The sequence below is a fragment of the Xyrauchen texanus genome, chromosome 5 (genome assembly GCF_025860055.1).
Source record: "Xyrauchen texanus isolate HMW12.3.18 chromosome 5, RBS_HiC_50CHRs, whole genome shotgun sequence".
NCBI lineage: Eukaryota > Metazoa > Chordata > Actinopteri > Cypriniformes > Catostomidae > Xyrauchen > Xyrauchen texanus.
Genome location: NC_068280.1, coordinates 9,769,183 through 9,792,055, shown reverse-complemented (window position 1 = coordinate 9,792,055; position 22,873 = coordinate 9,769,183). Strand labels below are relative to the sequence as shown.

General features: G+C 40.1%; 2 protein-coding genes across 2 annotated transcripts in view; one reads left to right on the top strand and one right to left on the bottom strand.

Annotated features, from left to right (window-relative positions):
* Nucleotides 1-22,873, bottom strand: part of LOC127644113 (uncharacterized) — an 84,378-nt gene that overhangs the window by 9,345 nt on the left and 52,160 nt on the right. Inside the window, 16 exon segments of the mRNA XM_052127135.1 lie at nt 62-128; nt 248-348; nt 529-590; nt 681-802; nt 910-969; nt 972-1,063; nt 1,167-1,233; nt 1,353-1,453; nt 1,634-1,695; nt 1,786-1,907; nt 2,015-2,169; nt 2,274-2,346; nt 2,462-2,562; nt 2,745-2,806; nt 2,897-3,018; nt 3,117-3,271. Coding sequence (XP_051983095.1) covers nt 62-128; nt 248-348; nt 529-590; nt 681-802; nt 910-969; nt 972-1,063; nt 1,167-1,233; nt 1,353-1,453; nt 1,634-1,695; nt 1,786-1,907; nt 2,015-2,169; nt 2,274-2,346; nt 2,462-2,562; nt 2,745-2,806; nt 2,897-3,018; nt 3,117-3,271 — 1,524 coding nt within the window.
* On the top strand, nt 8,400-22,477 carry LOC127643720 (uncharacterized). The gene is made up of 3 exons (XM_052126557.1): nt 8,400-10,226; nt 18,318-18,917; nt 20,616-22,477. Exons 1-3 carry the CDS (start codon nt 8,522-8,524, stop codon nt 22,382-22,384), a joined length of 4,074 nt encoding a protein of 1,357 aa, XP_051982517.1. The 5' UTR covers nt 8,400-8,521; the 3' UTR covers nt 22,385-22,477.

The window sequence follows — 22,873 nt, the reverse complement described above, 5'->3', positions numbered from 1 at the left end:
GAACAACTATTATGATTTAATGGCTAATTGAAATTTCTTAAAATGGGAAATGTAAACTTACACAAGGATTATAGGGCTCAGAGGAGTGCTACTTGTTGTTAGTAGAGGCACTGTTGTAGTAGTCGATCCTGAAATCCAAATCAAATCAAATCAGACCAAATTGACTGTAATGATTTTAAGCAAAAGAAGATTTCTTGAATTTAAAAGTTGCAAATAGAAGAATGGCTTCAAAAAGATGAATGCATACCCATCAATAAACTAAGCTCATATAGGAAGCTGACTGGTTGTATAACATCTCCATCCTGGAAGGTGTATTCCATAGTGCCATCAATTTGGTTTGATGAGCTCCTACAGGTAAAGCAGAAACTATATATTTTAAATAGCTTCAATAAATTTATCAAAAACAGTTTTGCTGAGATTTTAAAGAAAATACATGTTTAGATATATGTTTTTAATGACTCAACTTGGAGTCTGAAATGAAGATTATGAATAAATATGGTTCAGAGGTGAAAGTCATTTATATCTTACGTGAAGTTTGAGGACTTGGGTTCCAAAACGGGACTACCAGGGTCATTCAGAATAGTGTTCAGCTGGTGGTGAAAATCAAACCAATAATCAAACGTTGAAGAAATGTTATATTGGACCCAAACTCTTTTCTTCGGCTATTTGTGAATACTTACTGCTTTATTAATGACACCCTGCACTTGCTGGTATGTGTTGCTTATTAGCGCTGGGTCCTCTGGAATGCTGATATTACTCAGATTAAATGTAAAGATGATGGCATAGGAGGTTTCTGAGATTTCTGTAGACATAGAAATGTCAATTTATGTTCATTTAAAGCTTTGCATTAATCACTGTTTAATATATAAAAAATGTAAATGCTTTTCAATTTAAGATGATAAAACTTACTCTCATAGGTGACATTCACCAGCTTCACTGATTCATTTAGTTGTGACTCTCTGGAGTTCGGAGAGTACTGATAGCACTGAGGACCAGAGCTTCACTGGGGACTGGAGATGAGGAGTTAAACAGCAGCTTGCTTTTCACCACTGCTGCACCAGATCTGTAAAGAGCGACACTTTTGTTAAATACAGTTTACTGATTTGGAACAACTATTATGATTTAATGGCTAATTGAATTTCTTAAAATGGGAAATGTAAACTTACACAAGGATTATAGGGCTCAGAGGAGTGCTACTTGTTGTTAGTAGAGGCACTGTTGTAGTAGTCGATCCTGAAATCCAAATCAAATCAAATCAGACCAAATTGACTGTAATGATTTTAAGCAAAAGAAGATTTCTTGAATTTAAAAGTTGCAAATAGAAGAATGGCTTCAAAAAGGTTAATGCATACCCATCAATAAACTAAGCTCATATAGGAAGCTGACTGGTTGTATAACATCTCCATCCTGGAAGGTGTATTCCATAGTGCCATCAATTTGGTTTGATGAGCTCCTACAGGTAAAGCAGAAACTATATATTTTAAATAGCTTCAATAAATTTATCAAAAACAGTTTTGCTGAGACTTTAAAGAAAATTCATGTTTAGATATATGTTTTTAATGACTCAACTTGGAGTCTGAAATGAAGATTATGAATAAATATGGTTCAGAGGAGAAAGTCATTTATATCTTACGTGAAGTTTGAGGACTTGGGTTCCAAAACGGGACTACCAGGGTCATTCAGAATAGTGTTCAGCTGGTGGTGAAAATCAAACCAATAATCAAACGCTGAGAAAATGATATATTGGACCCAAACTCTTTTCTTCGGCTATTTGTGAATATTTACCGCTTTATTAATGACACCCTGCACTTGCTGGTACGTGTTGCTTATTAGCGCTGGGTCCTCTGGAATGCTGATATTACTCAGATTAAATGTAAAGATGATGGCATAGGAGGTTTCTGAGATTTCTGTAGACATAGAAATGTCAATTTATGTTCATTTAAAGCTTTGCATTAATCACTGTTTAATATATAAAAAATGTAAATACTTTTCCATTTAAGATGATAAAACTTACTCTCATAGGTGACATTCACCAGCTTCACTGATTCATTTAGTTGTGACTCTCTGGAGTTCCGGAGAGTACTAATAGCACTGAGGACCAGAGCTTCACTGGGAACTGGAGATGAGGAGTTAAACAGCAGCTTGCTTTTCACCACTGCTGCACCAGATCTGTAAAGAGCCACACTTTTGTTAAATACAGTTTACCGATTTGGAACAACTATTATGATTTAATGGCTAATTGAAATTTCTTAAAATGGGAAATGTAAACTTACACAAGGATTATAGGGCTCAGAGGAGTGCTACTTGTTGTTAGTAGAGGCGCTGTTGTAGTAGTCGATCCTGAATCTGAATCAAATCAAATCAAATCAGACCAAACTGACTTATCATTTTAAGCAAAAGAAGATTTCTTGATTTTAAAAGATGCAAGCATAAGAATGGCTTCAAAAAGATGAATGCATACCCATCAATAAACGAAGCTCATATAGGAAGCTGACTGGTTGTATAACATCTCCATCCTGGAAGGTGTATCCCATAGTGCCATCAATTTGGTTTGATGAGCTCCTACAGGTAAAGCAGAAACTATATATTTTAAATAGCTTCAATAAATTTATCAAAAACAGTTTTACTGAGATTTTAAAGAAAATACATGTTTAGATATATGTTTTTTAATGACTCAACTTCGAGTCTGAAATGAAGATTATGAATATATATGGTTCAGAGGTGAAAGTCAGTTTATATCTTACGTGAAGTTTGAGGACTTGGGTTCCAAAACGGGACTACCAGGGTCATTCAGAATAGTGTTCAGCTGGTGGTGAAAATCAAACCAATAATCAAACATTGAGAAAATGTTATATTGGACCCAAACTCTTTTCTTCGGCTATTTGCGAATACTTACCGCTTTATTAATTACACCCTGCACTTGCTGGTACGTGTTGCTTATTAGCGCTGGGTCTTCTGGAATGCTGATATTACTCAGATTAAATGTAAAGATGATGGCATAGGAGGTTTCTGAGATTTCTGTAGACATAGAAATGCCAATTTATGTTCATTTAAAGCGTTGTTTTTTAACACCTAAAAAATGTAAATGCTTTTCAATTTAAGATGATAAAACTTACTCTCATAGGTGACATTCACCAGCTTCACTGATTCATTTAGCTGTGACTCTCTGGAGTTCCGGAGAGTACTGATAGCACTGAGGACCAGAGCTTCACTGGGGACTGGAGATGAGGAGTTAAACAGCAGCTTGCTTTTCACCACTGCTGCACCAGATCTGTAAAGAGCCACACTTTTGTTAAATACAGTTTACTGATTTGGAACAACTATTATGATTTAATGGCTAATTGAATTTCTTAAAATGGGAAATGTAAACTTACACAAGGATTATAGGGCTCAGAGGAGTGCTACTTGTTGTTAATAGAGGCGCTGTTGTAGTAGTCGATCCTGAAATCCAAATCAACTCAAATCAGACCAAACTGACTTTAATGATTTTAAGCAAAAGAAGATTTCTTGAATTTAAAAGATGCAAGCATAAGAATGGCTTCAAAAAGATGAATGCATACCCATCAATAAACTAAGCTCATATAGGAAGCTGACTGGTTGTATAACATCTCCATCCTGGAAGGTGTATTCCATAGTGCCATCAATTTGGTTTGATGAGCTCCTACAGGTAAAGCAGAAACTATATATTTTAAATAGCTTCAATAAATTTATCAAAAACAGTTTTACTGAGATTTTAAGTTTTATTTACTTAATTTTTTAAAAATTAAGTTTTATTTACTGTTTTTTAAAAATTATATTAGGAATGATGCACTGGCTGGTTAGCACTTTAAAATCTTTTCGTTGTACATGTGACAATGACAATAAAGTTTTCTATTCTATTCTATTCTAAAGAAAATACATGTTTACATATGTTTTTTAATGACTCAGCTTGTAGTCTGAAATGAAGATTATGAATAAATATGGTTCAGAGGAGAAAGTCATTTATATCTTACGTGAAGTTTGAGGACTTGGGTTCCAAAACGGGACTACCAGGGTCATTCAGAATAGTGTTCAGCTGGTGGTGAAAATCAAACCAATAATCAAACGCTGAGAAAATGTTATATTGGACCCAAACTCTTTTCTTCGGCTATTTGTGAATATTTACCGCTTTATTAATGACACCCTGCACTTGCTGGTACGTGTTGCTTATTAGCGCTGGGTCCTCTGGAATGCTGATATTACTCAGATTAAATGTAAAGATGATGGCATAGGAGGTTTCTGAGATTTCTGTAGACATACAAATGCCAATTTATGTTCATTTAAAGCTTTGTTTTTTAACACCTAAAATATTTAAATACTTTTCCATTTAAGATGATAAAACTTACTCTCATAGGTGACATTCACCAGCTTCACTGATTCATTTAGTTGTGACTCTCTGGAGTTCCGGAGAGTACTGATAGCACTGAGGACCAGAGCTTCACTGGGGACTGATGATGTCGATATGAAAACTAACTTGGTTTTGACCACAGCTGCACCACTCATATTGGTTAAGTTTTGTGTTGGAATTTTTGTTGTTGCAAGTTTTGTTGTTGGAGCTGTAGCCACAGTGCTTGTTAGATCTGTTGCTTCTGTTTGAAATTCAACTGTGCTAGCAGCTGCTATAGAGGTCTGAGTTACTTCGGTTTGAGGAACATTTGGGGTTGCTTGGGATGTCATTTTTGATATTAGAAATTCACTTGTTCTGGTGAGAGGTGTGATGGTTTGAATTCTAGTCGTGGTTGTTGAAGCAGTTGTAGTTTCTGAATGCATTGTTGCCGAAAACATGCTGTTGGTTGTTGGACATAATGTTGTTTTAGTTGAAAGTGCCATTGTGGTCTGAGCTGGAGCTGTGCTGGTAATAGCTGCAGTTGTGCTTGTTGCCATGCTAGGAGCTGTAGTTGAGATTTTAGTTGGTATTGTAATGGTTGGAATGACAGTAATGGGTATCATGGATGCAGTTGTGGTTTTTGGAGGATCAGTGGTTTTTGTTGGAGTTGTAATGTATGAAGCTGTTGTTGTTTTTCTTAAAGTAATAGTTGCAGGAGCAGAGGATGTAGGCATCATTGTTACAGCTACAGTTATATCTGCTGGAGACACTGTTGTGGTTATTGGAGATGAAGTTGCTGTGGTAATTAGTGCTCCTTGGCTTAGAGCTTGAGCTGTGTTGGTGAAAGCATTAGTTGTGCGTGTCAGAGGTGTAGATGTAGTTTGGAATGCAGTTGTTGTTTGAGCTGCAGTTGTACTTTGAGCTGTATGTGTATTTGTGTTTAGAGCTAAATCTGAGGTTTGTTGTGGAGTTTTAGTTGTTGCTGCAGACGTTGGTGGGGATGCAGTTGTTTCTGTTGCAGGAGCAGTTGTTTTAGTTGTAAGAGCTGTTGTTGTTGTTGTTGGAGCTGGAGCTGTCATAGTGGAGTCTGTAGTTTTGCTTGTTTGAGTTTCATATTTTGTTTGAGTTGTAGTTGGGGTATTGACTATTCCTGTTGTGAAATCTGAACCTGCAGTTGAAGTTGTTGTTAAAGCTGGAGTGATTTTAGTTGTTGGTGCAAGTGTTGCAGATGAAGCAGAAACTATTGTAGTTGAGGGAGGCACTGTTATGCTTGTAACTAGAGATGCAGTAGTAACTGTTGTTGAAGGGGGAGGTACTGTTGTGGTTGTGGGAGATGTAGATGTTGTTGCTGCAGGTGCAGTTGTACTTTTTTCAGACATAATTGTGGCTTTTTGAGCTTCACTTGTTGTGGTTGCATGTGATGTGGTTGGAGCTGTTGTGGTGCCTGGAGCTACAGATGAAATAGTAGCTGTTTTAGTAGAGGGAGGCACCATTGTGGTTGTGGAAGGCAGAGTTATAGTTGTTACAGGTGCAGTTGTACTTTGTGAAATTGTAGATATAGTTGTTAGAGTTGATGGTTCTTGAATTATAACTGTGGTTGTGGAAGATTCTGTTGCTGTGGGTACAAGTGATATTGTTGAAGCTTTTGCTGAAGCTTCAGTTGTTTGTGCAATATTTGTCGTTGCGGCTGTTGTTGTACCCGGAGAAGAAGTTGAAACTGTTGTAATAGAGGGAGGAATTGTTGCGGTTATGGAAGGTGTAGATGTAGTTGTTTCAGGTGCATTTGTACTTTGTGAAATTGTAGACATACTTGTTGGATTTGTTGTTTCTTTAGTTACAAATGTTGTACTTGTAGCTTCAGTTGTGGGTGCAAGAGTTGTCGTTGCAGCTTTTGTTGTAACCAGAGATGAAGTAGGCACTGTCTCAGTTGTGGAAGGTGTTGTAGTTGTTGAACTTGCAGTCGTACTTTGCGAATTTGTTTGCGTAGTTGTTGGATTTATCATTTCAATAGTTACAACTGTTTTTGTGGGAGCTTCAGTTGTGTATGCAAGAGTTGTCGTTGCAGCTGTTGTTGTACCTGGAGAAGAAGTAGGAACTGTTGTAGTAGAGCGAGGAACTGTCGTGGATATGGAAGGTGTAGATGTAGTTGTTTCAGGTGCAGTTGTACTTTGTGAAATTGTAAACATAGTTGTTGGATTTGTTGTTTCTTTAGATACAAATGTTGTAGTTGCGGCTTCAGTTGTGGGTACAAGAGTTGTCGTTGAGGCTGTTGTTGTACCCAGAGATGAAGTAGGCACTGTCAAAGTTGTGGATGGTGTTGTAGTTGTTGAACTTGCAGTCGAACTTTGTGAAATTGTAAACATAGTTGTTGGATTTGTTGTTTCTTTAGATACAAATGTTGTAGTTGCGGCTTCAGTTGTGGGTACAAGAGTTGTCGTTGAGGCTGTTGTTGTACCCAGAGATGAAGTAGGCACTGTCAAAGTTGTGGATGGTGTTGTAGTTGTTGAGCTTGCAGTCGAACTTTGTGAAATTGTAGACATAGTTGTTGGATTTGTTGTTTCTTTAGTTACAAATGTTGTACTTGGAGCTTCAGTTGTGGGAGCAATAGTTGTCGTTGCGGCTGTTGTTGTACCCAGAGATGAAGTAGGCACTTTCACAGTTGAGGAAGGTGTAGATGTAGTTGTTGAACTTGCAGTCGTACTTTGTGACATTGTTTGCATAGTTGTTGGATTTGTCGTTTCCATAGTTACAACTGTTGGTGTGGGAGCTTCAGTTGTGTGTGCAAGAGTTGTCGTTGCAGCTGTTGTTGTACCCGGAGAAGAAGTAGGAACTGTTGTAGTAGAGGGAGGAACTGTCGTGGTTATGGAAGATGTAGATGTAGTTGTTTCAGGTGCAGTTGTACTTTGTGAAATTGTAGACATAGTTGTTGGATTTGTTGTTTCTTTAGTTACAAATGTTGTACTTGGAGCTTCAGTTGTGGGAGCAGTAGTTGTCTTTGCGGCTGTTGTTGTACCCAGAGATGAAGTAGGCACTGTCACAGTTTTGGAAGGTGTAGATGTAGTTGCTGAACTTGCAGTCGTACTTTGTGACATTGTTTGCATAGTTGTTGGATTTGTCGTTTCCATAGTAACAACTGTTGTTGTGGGAGCTTCAGTTGTGTGTGCAAGAGTTGTTGTTGCAGCTGTTGTTGTACCCGGAGAAGAAGTAGGAACTGTTGTAGTAGAGGGAGGAACTGTCGTGGTTATGGAAGGTGTAGATGTAGTTGTTTCAGGTGCAGTTGTACTTTGTGAAATTGTAGACATAGTTGTTGGATTTGTTGTTTCTTTAGATACAAATGTTGTAGTTGCGGCTTCAGTTGTGGGTACAAAAGTTGTCGTTGAGGCTGTTATTGTTCCCAGAGATGAAGTAGCCACTGTCACAGTTGTGAAAGGTGTTGTAGTTGTTGAACTTGCAGTCGAACTTTGTGAAATTGTAGACATAGTTGTTGGATTTGTTGTTTCTTTAGTTACAAATGTTGTACTTGGAGCTTCAGTTGTGGGTGCAATAGTTGTCGTTGCGGCTGTTGTTGTATCCAGAGATGAAGTAGGTACTGTCACAGTTGTGGAAGGTTTTGTAGTGGTTGAACTTGCAGTCGTACTTTGTGAAATTGTTTGTATATTTGTTGGATTTGTTGTTTCCATAGTTACAACTGTTGTTGTGGGAGCTTCAGTTGTGTGTGCAAGAGTTGTCGTTGTAGCTGTTGTTGTACCCGGAGAAGAAGTAGGAACTGTTGTAGTAGAGGGAGGAAGTGTCATGGTTATGGAAGATGTAGATGTAGTTGTTTCAGGTGCAGTTGTACTTTGTGAAATTGTAGACAAAGTTGTTGGATTTGTTGTTTCTTTAGTTACAAATGTTGTACTTGGAGCTTCAGTTGTGGGTGCAATAGTTGTCGTTGAGGCTGTTGTTGTACCCAGAGATGAAGTAGGCACTGTCACAGTTGTGGAAGGTGTTGTAGTTGTTGAACTTGCAGTCGTACTTTCTGAAATTGCTTGCGTAGTTGTTGGATTTGTCGTTTCCATAGTAACAACTGTTGTTGTGGGAGCTTCAGTTGTGTGTGCAAGAGTTTTTGTTGCAGCTGTTGTTGTACCCAGAGAAGAAGTAGGAACTGTTGTAGTAGAGGGAAGAACTGTCGTGGTTATGGAAGGTGTAGATGTAGTTGTTTCAGGTGCAATTGTACTTTGTGAAATTGTAGACATAGTTGTTGGATTTGTTGTTTCTTTAGATACAAATGTTGTAGTTGCGGCTTCAGTTGTGGGTACAAAAGTTGTCGTTGAGGCTGTTGTTGTACCCAGAGATGAAGTAGGCACTGTCACAGTTGTGGAAGGTGTAGATGTAGTTGTTGAACTTGCAGTCGTACTTTGTGACATTGTTTGCATAGTTGTTGGATTTGTCGTTTCCATAGTTACAACTGTTGTTGTGGGAGCTTCAGTTGTGTGTGCAAGAGTTGTCGTTGTAGCTGTTGTTGTACCCGGAGAAGAAGTAGGAACTGTTGTAGTAGAGGGAGGAAGTGTCGTGGTTATGGAAGATGTAGATGTAGTTGTTTCAGGTGCAGTTGTACTTTGTGAAATTGTAGACATAGTTGTTGGATTTGTTGTTTCTTTAGTTACAAATGTTGTACTTGGAGCTTCAGTTGTGGGAGCAATAGTTGTCTTTGCGGCTGTTGTTGTACCCAGAGATGAAGTAGGCACTGTCACAGTTGTGGAAGGTGTTGTAGTTGTTGAACTTGCAGTCGTACTTTGTGAAATTGCTTGTGTAGTTGTTGGATTTGTCGTTTCCATAGTAACAACTGTTGTTGTGGGAGCTTCAGTTGTGTGTGCAAGAGTTGTTGTTGCAGCTGTTGTTGTATCCAGAGAAGAAGTAGGAACTGTTGTAGTAGAGGGAGGAACTGTCGTGGTTATGGAAGGGGTAGATGTAGTTGTTTCAGGTGCAGTTGTACTTTGTGAAATTGTAGACATAGTTGTTGGATTTGTTGTTTCTTTAGTTACAAATGTTGTACTTGGAGCTTCAGTTGTGGGTGCAATAGTTGTCGTTGCAGCTGTTGTTGTACCCAGAGATGAAGTAGGCACTGTCACAGTTGTGGAAGGTGTTGTAGTTGTTGAACTTGCAGTCGTACTTTGTGAAATTGCTTGCGTAGTTGTTGGATTTGTCGTTTCCATAGTAACAACTGTTGTTGTGGGATCTTCAGTTGTGTGTGCAAGAGTTGTTGTTGCAGCTGTTGTTGTACCCGGAGAAGAAGTAGGAACTGTTGTAGTAGAGGGAGGAACTGTCGTGGTTATGGCAGGTGTAGATGTAGTTGTTTCAGGTGCAGTTGTACTTTGTGAAATTGTAGACATAGTTGTTGGATTTGTTGTTTCTTTAGATACAAATGTTGTAGTTGTGGCTTCAGTTGTGGGTACAATAGTTGTCGTTGAGGCTGTTGTTGTTCCCAGAGATGAAGTAGGCACTGTCACAGTTGTGGAAGGTGTAGATGTAGTTGTTGAACTTGCAGTCGTACTTTGTGACATTGTTTGCATAGTTGTTGGATTTGTCATTTCCATAGTAACAACTGTTGTTGTGGGAGCTTCAGTTGTGTGTGCAAGAGTTGTTGTTGCACCTTTTGTTGTACCCAGAGAAGAAGTAGGAACTGTTGTAGTAGAGGGAGGAACTGTCGTGGTTATGGAAGGTGTAGATGTAGTTGTTTCAGGTGCAGTTGTACTTTGTGAAATTGTAGACATAGTTGTTGGATTTGTTGTTTCTTTAGTTACAAATGTTGTACTTGGAGCTTCAGTTGTGGGTGCAATAGTTGTCGTTGCGGCTGTTGTTATACCCAGAGATGAAGTAGGCACTGTCACAGTTGTGGAAGGTGTTGTAGTTGTTGAACTTGCAGTCGTACTTTGTGAAATTGCTTGCGTAGTTGTTGGATTTGTCGTTTCCATAGTAACAACTGTTGTTGTGGGAGCTTCAGTTGTGTGTGCAAGAGTTGTTGTTGCAGCTGTTGTTGTACCCGGAGAAGAAGTAGGAACTGTTGTAGTAGAGGGAGGAACTGTCGTGGTTATGGAAGGTGTAGACGTAGTTGTTTCAGGTGCAGTTGTACTTTGTGAAATTGTAGACATAGTTGTTGGATTTGTTGTTTCTTTAGTTACAACTGTTGTACTTGGAGCTTCAGTTGTGGGAGCAATAGTTGTCTTTGCGGCTGTTGTTGTACCCAGAGATGAAGTAGGCACTGTCACAGTTGTGGATGGTGTTGTAGTTGTTGAACTTGCAGTCGTACTTTGTGAAATTGCTTGCGTAGTTGTTGGATTTGTCGTTTCCATAGTAACAACTGTTGTTGTGGGATCTTCAGTTGTGTGTGCAAGAGTTGTTGTTGCAGCTGTTGTTGTACCCGGAGAAGAAGTAGGAACTGTTGTAGTAGAGGGAGGAACTGTCGTGGTTATGGAAGGTGTAGATGTAGTTGTTTCAGGTGCAATTGTACTTTGTGAAATTGTTTGCGTAGTTGTTGGATTTGTTGTTTCAATAGTTACAACTGTTGTTGTTGGAGCTTCAGTTGTGTGTGCAAGAGTTGTCGTTGCAGATGTTGTTGTACCCAGAGATGAAGTAGGCACTGTCACAGTTGTGGAAGGTGTTGTAGTTGTTGAACTTGCAGTCGTACTTTGTGAAATTGCTTGCGTAGTTGTTGGATTTGTCGTTTCCATAGTAACAACTGTTGTTGTGGGAGCTTCAGTTGTGTGTGCAAGAGTTGTTGTTGCAGCTGTTGTTGTACCCGGAGAAGAAGTAGGAACTGTTGTAGTAGAGGGAGGAACTGTCGTGGTTATGGAAGGTGTAGATGTAGTTGTTTCAGGTGCAGTTGTACTTTGTGAAATTGTAGACATAGTTGTTGGATTTGTTGTTTCTTTAGATACAAATGTTGTAGTTGTGGCTTCAGTTGTGGGTACAAGAGTTGTCGTTGAGGCTGTTGTTGTTCCCAGAGATGAAGTAGGCACTGTCACAGTTGTGGAAGGTGTAGATGTAGTTGTTGAACTTGCAGTCGTACTTTGTGACATTGTTTGCATAGTTGTTGGATTTGTCGTTTCCATAGTAACAACTGTTGTTGTGGGAGCTTCAGTTGTGTGTGCAAGAGTTGTTGTTGCACCTTTTGTTGTACCCAGAGAAGAAGTAGGAACTGTTGTAGTAGAGGGAGGAACTGTCGTGGTTATGGAAGGTGTAGATGTAGTTGTTTCAGGTGCAGTTGTACTTTGTGAAATTGTAGACATAGTTGTTGGATTTGTTGTTTCTTTAGTTACAAATGTTGTACTTGGAGCTTCAGTTGTGGGTGCAATAGTTGTCGTTGCGGCTGTTGTTGTACCCAGAGATGAAGTAGGCACTGTCACAGTTGTGGAAGGTGTTGTAGTTGTTGAACTTGCAGTCGTACTTTGTGAAATTGTTTGCGTAGTTGTTGGATTTGTTGTTTCCATAGTTACAACTGTTGTTGTTGGAGCTTCAGTTGTGTGTGCAAGAGTTGTCGTTGCAGATGTTGTTGTACCCAGAGATGAAGTAGGCACTGTCAGAGTTGTGGAAGGTGTTGTAGTTGTTGAACTTGCAGTCGTACTTTGTGAAATTGCTTGCGTAGTTGTTGGATTTGTCGTTTCCATAGTAACAACTGTTGTTGTGGGAGCTTCAGTTGTGTGTGCAAGAGTTGTTGTTGCAGCTGTTGTTGTACCCGGAGAAGAAGTAGGAACTGTTGTAGTAGAGGGAGGAACTGTCGTGGTTATGGAAGGTGTAGATGTAGTTGTTTCAGGTGCAGTTGTACTTTGTGAAATTGTAGACATAGTTGTTGGATTTGTTGTTTCTTTAGTTAAAAATGTTGTACTTGGAGCTTCAGTTGTGGGATCAATAGTTGTCTTTGCGGCTGTTGTTGTACCCAGAGATGAAGTAGGCACTGTCACAGTTGTGGAAGGTGTTGTAGTTGTTGAACTTGCAGTCGTACTTTGTGAATTTGCTTGTGTAGTTGTTGGATTTGTCGTTTCCATAGTAACAACTGTTGTTGTGGGAGCTTCAGTTGTGTGTGCAAGAGTTGTTGTTGCAGCTGTTGTTGTATCCAGAGAAGAAGTAGGAACTGTTGTAGTAGAGGGAGGAACTGTCGTGGTTATGGAAGGTGTAGATGTAGTTGTTTCAGGTGCAGTTGTACTTTGTGAAATTGTTGACATAGTTGTTGGATTTGTTGTTTCTTTAGTTACAAATGTTGTACTTGGAGCTTCAGTTGTGGGTGCAATAGTTGTCGTTGCAGCTGTTGTTGTACCCAGAGATGAAGTAGGCACTGTCACAGTTGTGGAAGGTGTTGTAGTTGTTGAACTTGCAGTCGTACTTTGTGAAATTGCTTGCGTAGTTGTTGGATTTGTCGTTTCCATAGTAACAACTGTTGTTGTGGGATCTTCAGTTGTGTGTGCAAGAGTTGTTGTTGCAGCTGTTGTTGTACCCGGAGAAGAAGTAGGAACTGTTGTAGTAGAGGGAGGAACTGTCGTGGTTATGGAAGGTGTAGATGTAGTTGTTTCAGGTGCAGTTGTACTTTGTGAAATTGTAGACATAGTTGTTGGATTTGTTGTTTCTTTAGTTACAAATGTTGTACTTGGAGCTTCAGTTGTGGGAGCAATAGTTGTCTTTGCGGCTGTTGTTGTACCCAGAGATGAAGTAGGCACTGTCACAGTTGTGGAAGGTGTAGATGTAGTTGTTGAACTTGCAGTCGTACTTTGTGACATTGTTTGCATAGTTGTTGGATTTGTCGTTTCCATAGTAACAACTGTTGTTGTGGGAGCTTCAGTTGTGTGTGCAAGAGTTGTTGTTGCAGCTGTTGTTGTATCCAGAGAAGAAGTAGGAACTGTTGTAGTAGAGGGAGGAACTGTCGTGGTTATGGAAGGGGTAGATGTAGTTGTTTCAGGTGCAGTTGTACTTTGTGAAATTGTAGACATAGTTGTTGGATTTGTTGTTTCTTTAGTTACAAATGTTGTACTTGGAGCTTCAGTTGTGGGTGCAATAGTTGTCGTTGCAGCTGTTGTTGTACCCAGAGATGAAGTAGGCACTGTCACAGTTGTGGAAGGTGTTGTAGTTGTTGAACTTGCAGTCGTACTTTGTGAAATTGCTTGCGTAGTTGTTGGATTTGTCGTTTCCATAGTAACAACTGTTGTTGTGGGATCTTCAGTTGTGTGTGCAAGAGTTGTTGTTGCATCTGTTGTTGTACCCGGAGAAGAAGTAGGAACTGTTGTAGTAGAGGGAGGAACTGTCGTGGTTATGGAAGGTGTAGATGTAGTTGTTTCAGGTGCAGTTGTACTTTGTGAAATTGTAGACATAGTTGTTGGATTGGTTGTTTCTTTAGTTACAAATGTTGTACTTGGAGCTTCAGTTGTGGGTACAAGAGTTGTCGTTGAGGCTGTTGTTGTTCCCAGAGATGAAGTAGGCACTGTCACAGTTGTGGAAGGTGTAGATGTAGTTGTTGAACTTGCAGTCGTACTTTGTGACATTGTTTGCATAGTTGTTGGATTTGTCGTTTCCATAGTAACAACTGTTGTTGTGGGAGCTTCAGTTGTGTGTGCAAGAGTTGTTGTTGCACCTTTTGTTGTACCCAGAGAAGAAGTAGGAACTGTTGTAGTAGAGGGAGGAACTGTCGTGGTTATGGAAGGTGTAGATGTAGTTGTTTCAGGTGCAGTTGTACTTTGTGAAATTGTAGACATAGTTGTTGGATTTGTTGTTTCTTTAGTTACAAACGTTGTACTTGGAGCTTCAGTTGTGGGTGCAATAGTTGTTGTTGCGGCTGTTGTTGTACCCAGAGATGAAGTAGGCACTGTCACAGTTGTGGAAGGTGTTTTAGTTGTTGAACTTGCAGTCGTACTTTGTGAAATTGTTTGCGTAGTTGTTGGATTTGTTGTTTCAATAGTTACAACTGTTGTTGTTGGAGCTTCAGTTGTGTGTGCAAGAGTTGTCGTTGCAGATGTTGTTGTACCCAGAGATGAAGTAGGCACTGTCAGAGTTGTGGAAGGTGTTGTAGTTGTTGAACTTGCAGTCGTACTTTGTGAAATTGCTTGCGTAGTTGTTGGATTTGTCGTTTCCATAGTAACAACTGTTGTTGTGGGAGCTTCAGTTGTGTGTGCAAGAGTTGTTGTTGCAGCTGTTGTTGTACCCGGAGAAGAAGTAGGAACTGTTGTAGTAGAGGGAGGAACTGTCGTGGTTATGGAAGGTGTAGATGTAGTTGTTTCAGGTGCAGTTGTACTTTGTGAAATTGTAGACATAGTTGTTGGATTTGTTGTTTCTTTAGTTACAAATGTTGTAGTTGTGGCTTCAGTTGTGGGTACAAGAGTTGTCGTTGAGGCTGTTGTTGTTCCCAGAGATGAAGTAGGCACTGTCACAGTTGTGGAAGGTGTAGATGTAGTTGTTGAACTTGCAGTCGTACTTTGTGACATTGTTTGCATAGTTGTTGGATTTGTCGTTTCCATAGTAACAACTGTTGTTGTGGGAGCTTCAGTTGTGTGTGCAAGAGTTGTTGTTGCACCTTTTGTTGTACCCAGAGAAGAAGTAGGAACTGTTGTAGTAGAGGGAGGAACTGTACGTGGTTATGGAAGGTGTAGATGTAGTTGTTTCAGGTTCAGTTGTACTTTGTGAAGTTGTAGACATAGTTGTTGGATTTGTTGTTTCTTTAGTTACAAATGTTGTACTTGGAGCTTCAGTTGTGGGTGCAATAGTTGTCGTTGCGGCTGTTGTTGTACCCAGAGATGAAGTAGGCACTGTCACAGTTGTGGAAGGTGTTGTAGTTGTTGAACTTGCAGTCGTACTTTGTGAAATTGTTTGCGTAGTTGTTGGATTTGTTGTTTCCATAGTTACAACTGTTGTTGTTGGAGCTTCAGTTGTGTGTGCAAGAGTTGTCGTTGCAGATGTTGTTGTACCCAGAGATGAAGTAGGCACTGTCAGAGTTGTGGAAGGTGTTGTAGTTGTTGAACTTGCAGTCGTACTTTGTGAAATTGCTTGCGTAGTTGTTGGATTTGTCGTTTCCATAGTAACAACTGTTGTTGTGGGAGCTTCAGTTGTGTGTACAAGAGTTGTTGTTGCAGCTGTTGTTGTACCGGAGAAGAAGTAGGAACTGTTGTAGTAGAGGGAGGAACTGTCAGTGGTTATGGAAGGTGTAGATGTAGTTGTTTCAGGTGCAGTTGTACTTTGTGAAATTGTAGACATTGTTGTTGGATTTGTTGTTTCTTTAGATACAAATGTTGTAGTTGTGGCTTCAGTTGTGGGTACAAGAGTTGTCGTTGAGGCTGTTGTTGTTCCCAGAGATGAAGTAGGCACTGTCACAGTTGTGGAAGGTGTAGATGTAGTTGTTGAACTTGCAGTCGTACTTTGTGACATTGTTTGCATAGTTGTTGGATTTGTCGTTTCCATAGTAACAGCTGTTGTTGTGGGAGCTTCAGTTGTGTGTGCAAGAGTTGTTGTTGCATCTTTTGTTGTACCCGGAGAAGAAGTAGGAACTGTTGTAGTAGAGGGAGGAACTGTCGTGGTTATGGAAGGTGTAGATGTAGTTGTTTCAGGTTCAGTTGTACTTTGTGAAGTTGTAGACATAGTTGTTGGATTTGTTGTTTCTTTAGTTACAAATGTTGTACTTGGAGCTTCAGTTGTGGGTGCAATAGTTGTCGTTGCGGCTGTTGTTGTACCCAGAGATGAAGTAGGCACTGTCACGGTTGTGGAAGGTGTTGTAGTTGTTGAACTTGCAGTCGTACTTTGTGAAATTGATTGCGTAGTTGTTGGATTTGTCGTTTCCATAGTTACAACTGTTGTTGTGGGAGCTTCAGTTGTGTGTTCAAGAGTTGTCGTTGCAGCTGTTGTTGTTCCCGGAGAAGAAGTAGGAACTGTTGTAGTAGAGGGAGGAACTGTCGTGGTTATGGAAGGTGTAGAAGTAGTTGTTTCAGGTGCCATTGTACTTTGTGAAATTGTAGACATAGTTGTTGGATTTGTTGTTTCTTTAGATACAAATGTTGTAGTTGCGGCTTCAGTTGTGGGAGCAATAGTTGTCGTTGCGGCTGTTGTTGTACCCAGAGATGAAGTAGGCACTGTCACAGTTGTGGAAGGTGTAGATGTAGTTGTTGAACTTGCAGTCGTACTTTGTGAAATTGTTTGCGTAGTTGTTGGATTTGTTGTTTCCATAGTTACAACTGTTGTTGTTGGAGCTTCAGTTGTGTGTGCAAGAGTTGTCGTTGCAGATGTTGTTGTACCCAGAGATGAAGTAGGCACTGTCAGAGTTGTGGAAGGTGTTGTAGTTGTTGAACTTGCAGTCGTACTTTGTGAAATTGCTTGCGTAGTTGTTGGATTTGTCGTTTCCATAGTAACAACTGTTGTTGTGGGAGCTTCAGTTGTGTGTGCAAGAGTTGTTGTTGCAGCTGTTGTTGTACCGGAGAAGAAGTAGGAACTGTTGTAGTAGAGGGAGGAACTGTCGTGGTTATGGAAGGTGTAGATGTAGTTGTTTCAGGTGCAGTTGTACTTTGTGAAATTGTAGACATAGTTGTTGGATTTGTTGTTTCTTTAGATACAAATGTTGTAGTTGTGGCTTCAGTTGTGGGTACAAGAGTTGTCGTTGAGGCTGTTGTTGTTCCCAGAGATGAAGTAGGCACTGTCACAGTTGTGGAAGGTGTAGATGTAGTTGTTGAACTTGCAGTCGTACTTTGTGACATTGTTTGCATAGTTGTTGGATTTGTCGTTTCCATAGTAACAGCTGTTGTTGTGGGAGCTTCAGTTGTGTGTGCAAGAGTTGTTGTTGCACCTTTTGTTGTACCCGGAGAAGAAGTAGGAACTGTTGTAGTAGAGGGAGGAACTGTCGTGGTTATGGAAGGTGTAGATGTAGTTGTTTCAGGTGCAGTTGTACTTTGTGAAGTTGTAGACATAGTTGTTGGATTTGTTGTTTCTTTAGTTACAAATGTTGTACTTGGAGCTTCAGTTGTGGGTGCAATAGTTGTCGTTGCGGCTGTTGTTGTACCCAGAGATGAAGTAGGCACTGTCACGGTTGTGGAAGGTGTTGTAGTTGTTGAACTTGCAGTCGTACTTTGTGACATTGTTTGCATGGTTGTTGGATTTGTCGTTTTCATAGTTACAACTGTTGTTGTGGGAGCTTCAGTTGTGTGTGCAAGAGTTGTCGTTGCAGCTGTTGTTGTACCCGGAGAAGAAGTAGGAACTGTTGTAGTAGAGGGAGGAAGTGTCGTGGTTATGTAAGATGTAGATGTAATTGTTTCAGGTGCAGTTGTACTTTGTGAAATTGTAGACATAGTTGTTGGATTTGTTGTTTCTTTAGATACAAATGTTGTAGTTGCGGCTTCAGTTGTGGGAGCAATAGTTGTCGTTGCGGCTGTTGTTGTACCCAGAGATGAAGTAGGCACTGTCACAGTTGTGGCAGGTGTAGATGTAGTTGTTGAACTTGCAGTCGTACTTTGTGAAATTGTTTGCGTAGTTGTTGGATTTGTTGTTTCCATAGTTACAACTGTTGTTGTTGGAGCTTCAGTTGTGTGTGCAAGAGTTGTCGTTGCAGATGTTGTTGTACCCAGAGATGAAGTAGGCACTGTCAGAGTTGTGGAAGGTGTTGTAGTTGTTGAACTTGCAGTCGTACTTTGTGAAATTGCTTGCGTAGTTGTTGGATTTGTCGTTTCCATAGTAACAACTGTTGTTGTGGGAGCTTCAGTTGTGTGTGCAAGAGTTGTTGTTGCAGCTGTTGTTGTACCCGGAGAAGAAGTAGGAACTGTTGTAGTAGAGGGAGGAACTGTCGTGGTTATGGAAGGTGTAGATGTAGTTGTTTCAGGTGCAGTTGTACTTTGTGAAATTGTAGACATAGTTGTTGGATTTGTTGTTTCTTTAGATACAAATGTTGTAGTTGTGGCTTCAGTTGTGGGTACAAGAGTTGTCGTTGAGGCTGTTGTTGTTCCCAGAGATGAAGTAGGCACTGTCACAGTTGTGGAAGGTGTAGATGTAGTTGTTGAACTTGCAGTCGTACTTTGTGACATTGTTTGCATAGTTGTTGGATTTGTCGTTTCCATAGTAACAGCTGTTGTTGTGGGAGCTTCAGTTGTGTGTGCAAGAGTTGTTGTTGCACCTTTTGTTGTACCCGGAGAAGAAGTAGGAACTGTTGTAGTAGAGGGAGGAACTGTCGTGGTTATGGAAGGTGTAGATGTAGTTGTTTCAGGTGCAGTTGTACTTTGTGAAGTTGTAGACATAGTTGTTGGATTTGTTGTTTCTTTAGTTACAAATGTTGTACTTGGAGCTTCAGTTGTGGGTGCAATAGTTGTCGTTGCGGCTGTTGTTGTACCCAGAGATGAAGTAGGCACTGTCACGGTTGTGGAAGGTGTTGTAGTTGTTGAACTTGCAGTCGTACTTTGTGACATTGTTTGCATGGTTGTTGGATTTGTCGTTTTCATAGTTACAACTGTTGTTGTGGGAGCTTCAGTTGTGTGTTCAAGAGTTGTCGTTGCAGCTGTTGTTGTACCCGGAGAAGAAGTAGGAACTGTTGTAGTAGAGGGAGGAACTGTCGTGGTTATGGAAGGTGTAGATGTAGTTGTTTCAGGTGCCGTTGTACTTTGTGAAATTGTAGACATAGTTGTTGGATTTGTTGTTTCTTTAGATACAAATGTTGTAGTTGCGGCTTCAGTTGTGGGAGCAATAGTTGTCGTTGCGGCTGTTGTTGTACCCAGAGATGAAGTAGGCACTGTGACAGTTGTGGAAGGTGTAGATGTAGTTGTTGAACTTGCAGTTGTACTTTGTGAAATTGTTTGCGTAGTTGTTGGATTTGTTGTTTCCATAGTTACAACTGTTGTTGTTGGAGCTTCAGTTGTGTGTGCAAGAGTTGTCGTTGCAGATGTTGTTGTACCCAGAGATGAAGTAGGCACTGTCAGAGTTGTGGAAGGTGTTGTAGTTGTTGAACTTGCAGTCGTACTTTGTGAAATTGCTTGCGTAGTTGTTGGATTTGTCGTTTCCATAGTAACAACTGTTGTTGTGGGAGCTTCAGTTGTGTGTGCAAGAGTTGTTGTTGCAGCTGTTGTTGTACCCAGAGAAGAAGTAGGAACTGTTGTAGTAGAGGGAGGAACTGTCGTGGTTATGGAAGGTGTAGATGTAGTTGTTTCAGGTGCAGTTGTACTTTGTGAAATTGTAGACATAGTTGTTGGATTTGTTGTTTCTTTAGATACAAATGTTGTAGTTGTGGCTTCAGTTGTGGGTACAAGAGTTGTCGTTGAGGCTGTTGTTGTTCCCAGAGATGAAGTAGGCACTGTCACAGTTGTGGAAGGTGTAGATGTAGTTGTTGAACTTGCAGTCGTACTTTGTGACATTGTTTGCATAGTTGTTGGATTTGTCGTTTCCATAGTAACAGCTGTTGTTGTGTGAGCTTCAGTTGTGTGTGCAAGAGTTGTTGTTGCACCTTTTGTTGTACCCGGAGAAGAAGTAGGAACTGTTGTAGTAGAGGGAGGAACTGTCGTGGTTATGGAAGGTGTAGATGTAGTTGTTTCAGGTGCAGTTGTACTTTGTGAAGTTGTAGACATAGTTGTTGGATTTGTTGTTTCTTTAGTTACAAATGTTGTACTTGGAGCTTCAGTTGTGGGTGCAATAGTTGTCGTTGCGGCTGTTGTTGTACCCAGAGATGAAGTAGGCACTGTCACGGTTGTGGAAGGTGTTGTAGTTGTTGAACTTGCAGTCGTACTTTGTGACATTGTTTGCATAGTTGTTGGATTTGTCGTTTTCATAGTTACAACTGTTGTTGTGGGAGCTTCAGTTGTGTGTTCAAGAGTTGTCGTTGCAGCTGTTGTTGTACCCGGAGAAGAAGTAGGAACTGTTGTAGTAGAGGGAGGAACTGTCGTGGTTATGGAAGGTGTAGATGTAGTTGTTTCAGGTGCCGTTGTACTTTGTGAAATTGTAGACATAGTTGTTGGATTTGTTGTTTCTTTAGATACAAATGTTGTAGTTGTGGCTTCAGTTGTGGGAGCAATAGTTGTCGTTGCAGCTGTTGTTGTACCCAGAGATGAAGTAGGCACTGTCACAGTTGTGGAAGGTGTAGATGTAGTTGTTGAACTTGCAGTCGTACTTTGTGACATTGTTTGCATAGTTGTTGGATTTGTCGTTTCCATAGTTACAACTGTTGTTGTGGGAGCTTCAGTTGTGTGTGCAAGAGTTGTCGTTGCAGCTGTTGTTGTACCCGGAGAAGAAGTAGGAACTGTTGTAGTAGAGGGAGGAAGTGTCGTGGTTATGTAAGATGTAGATGTAATTGTTTCAGGTGCAGTTGTACTTTGTGAAATTGTAGACATAGTTGTTGGATTTGTTGTTTCTTTAGTTACAAATGTTGTACTTGGAGCTTCAGTTGTGGGAGCAATAGTTGTCATTGCTGCTGTTGTTGTACCCAGAGATGAAGTAGGCACTGTCACAGTTGTGGAAGGTGTAGATGTAGTTGTTGAACTTGCAGTCGTACTTTGTGACATTGTTTGCATAGTTGTTGGATTTGTCGTTTCCATAGTAACAACTGTTGTTGTGGGAGCTTCAGTTGTGTGTGCAAGAGTTGTCGTTGCAGCTGTTGTTGTACCCAGAGAAGAAGTAGGAACTGTTGTAGTAGAGGGAGGAACTGTCGTGGTTATGGAAGGGGTAGATGTAGTTGTTTCAGGTGCAGTTGTACTTTGTGAAATTGTAGACATAGTTGTTGGATTTGTTGTTTCTTTAGTTACAAATGTTGTAGTTGGAGCTTCAGTTGTGGGAGCAATAGTTGTCATTGCGGCTGTTGTTGTACCCAGAGATGAAGTAGGCACTGTCACAGTTGTGGAAGGTGTAGATGTAGTTGTTGAACTTGCAGTCGTACTTTGTGACATTGTTTGCATAGTTGTTGGATTTGTCGTTTCCATAGTAACAACTGTTGTTGTGGGAGCTTCAGTTGTGTGTGCAAGAGTTGTTGTTGCAGCTGTTGTTGTACCCAGAGAAGAAGTAGGAACTGTTGTAGTAGAGGGAGGAACTGTCGTGGTTATGGAAGGGGTAGATGTAGTTGTTTCAGGTGCAGTTGTACTTTGTGAAATTGTAGACATAGTTGTTGGATTTGTTGTTTCTTTAGATACAAATGTTGTAGTTGCGGCTTCAGTTGTGGGTACAAGAGTTGTCGTTGAGGCTGTTGTTGTACCCAGAGATGAAGTAGGCACTGTCAAAGTTGTGGAAGGTGTTGTAGTTGTTGAACTTGCAGTGGAACTTTGTGAAATTGTAGACATAGTTGTTGGATTTGTTGTTTCTTTAGTTACAAATGTTGTACTTGGAGCTTCAGTTGTGGGTGCAATAGTTGTCCTTGCGGCTGTTGTTGTACCCAGAGATGAAGTAGGTACCGTCACAGTTGTGGAAGGTTTTGTTGTGGTTGAACTTGCAGTCGTACTTTGTGAAATTGTTTGTATAGTTGTTGGATTTGTTGTTTCCATAGTTACAACTGTTGTTGTGGGAGCTTCAGTTGTGTGTGCAACAGTTGTCGTTGCAGCTGTTGTTGTACCCGGAGAAGAAGTAGGAACTGTTGTAGTAGAGGGAGGAGCTGTCGTGGTTATGGAAGGTGTAGATGTAGTTGTTTCAGGGGCAGTTGTACTTTGTGAAATTGTAGACATAGTTGTTGGATTTGTTGTTTCTTTAGTTACAAATGTTGTAGTTGGAGCTTCAGTTGTGGGTGCAAGAGGTGTTGTTGCAGCTGTTGTTGTACCTGGTGAAGATGTAGGGACTGTTGTAGTAGAGGGAAGCACTGTCATAGTTGTGGAAGGTGTTGTAGTTGTTGCACTTGCAGTTGTGCTTTGTGAAATTGTAGACATAGTTGTTGGAGTAGTTGTTTCTTTAGTTACAACTGTGGATGTGGGAGTTTCAGTTGTGCTTGCATCAGCTGTTGTTGAAGCTGTTGTTATATCTGTAGACACAGAAGGAACTGTTGTAGTAGAGGGAAGCTTTGTCTCGGTAGTGGAAGGTATTGTAGTTGTTGCACTTTCAGCTGTACTTTGTGAAATTGTTGATATAGTTTTAGGAGTTGTAGTTTCTTGAGTTACAGTTGTGGTTATGGTAGGAAGTGTTGTTTGGGTTTGAGCTGAATTGCTTGCAGTGGGTTGTTGGGATGTAGATGATGGAACAGTAGTTGTTGACCTGACATAATAAAATAAAAGCATATCAGCCTTGCTGAAGCACCCCCAGATCAAGTTAAAACCTTAGTATTGTGTTGTTTATGAATGAATATGAACTTTTTTCTTTATATTATTCAAGGTCTAAAAACACAGTATCTTTTTTGTTATTTTGACCAGTTTTCATTTCCTTTAAATAAATGCTCTAAATGACAATATTTTTTGGGGGAGAAATGTTGTCAGTAGTTTATAGAATACATCAAAAATATTAATTGTACTCATAAAAAAACCTAAATCTAGACAAACTTATAATTTTACAGTGGTTTAGATATATATATATATATATATATATATATATATATATATATATATATATATATATATATATATATATATATATATACAACAGTTAGTT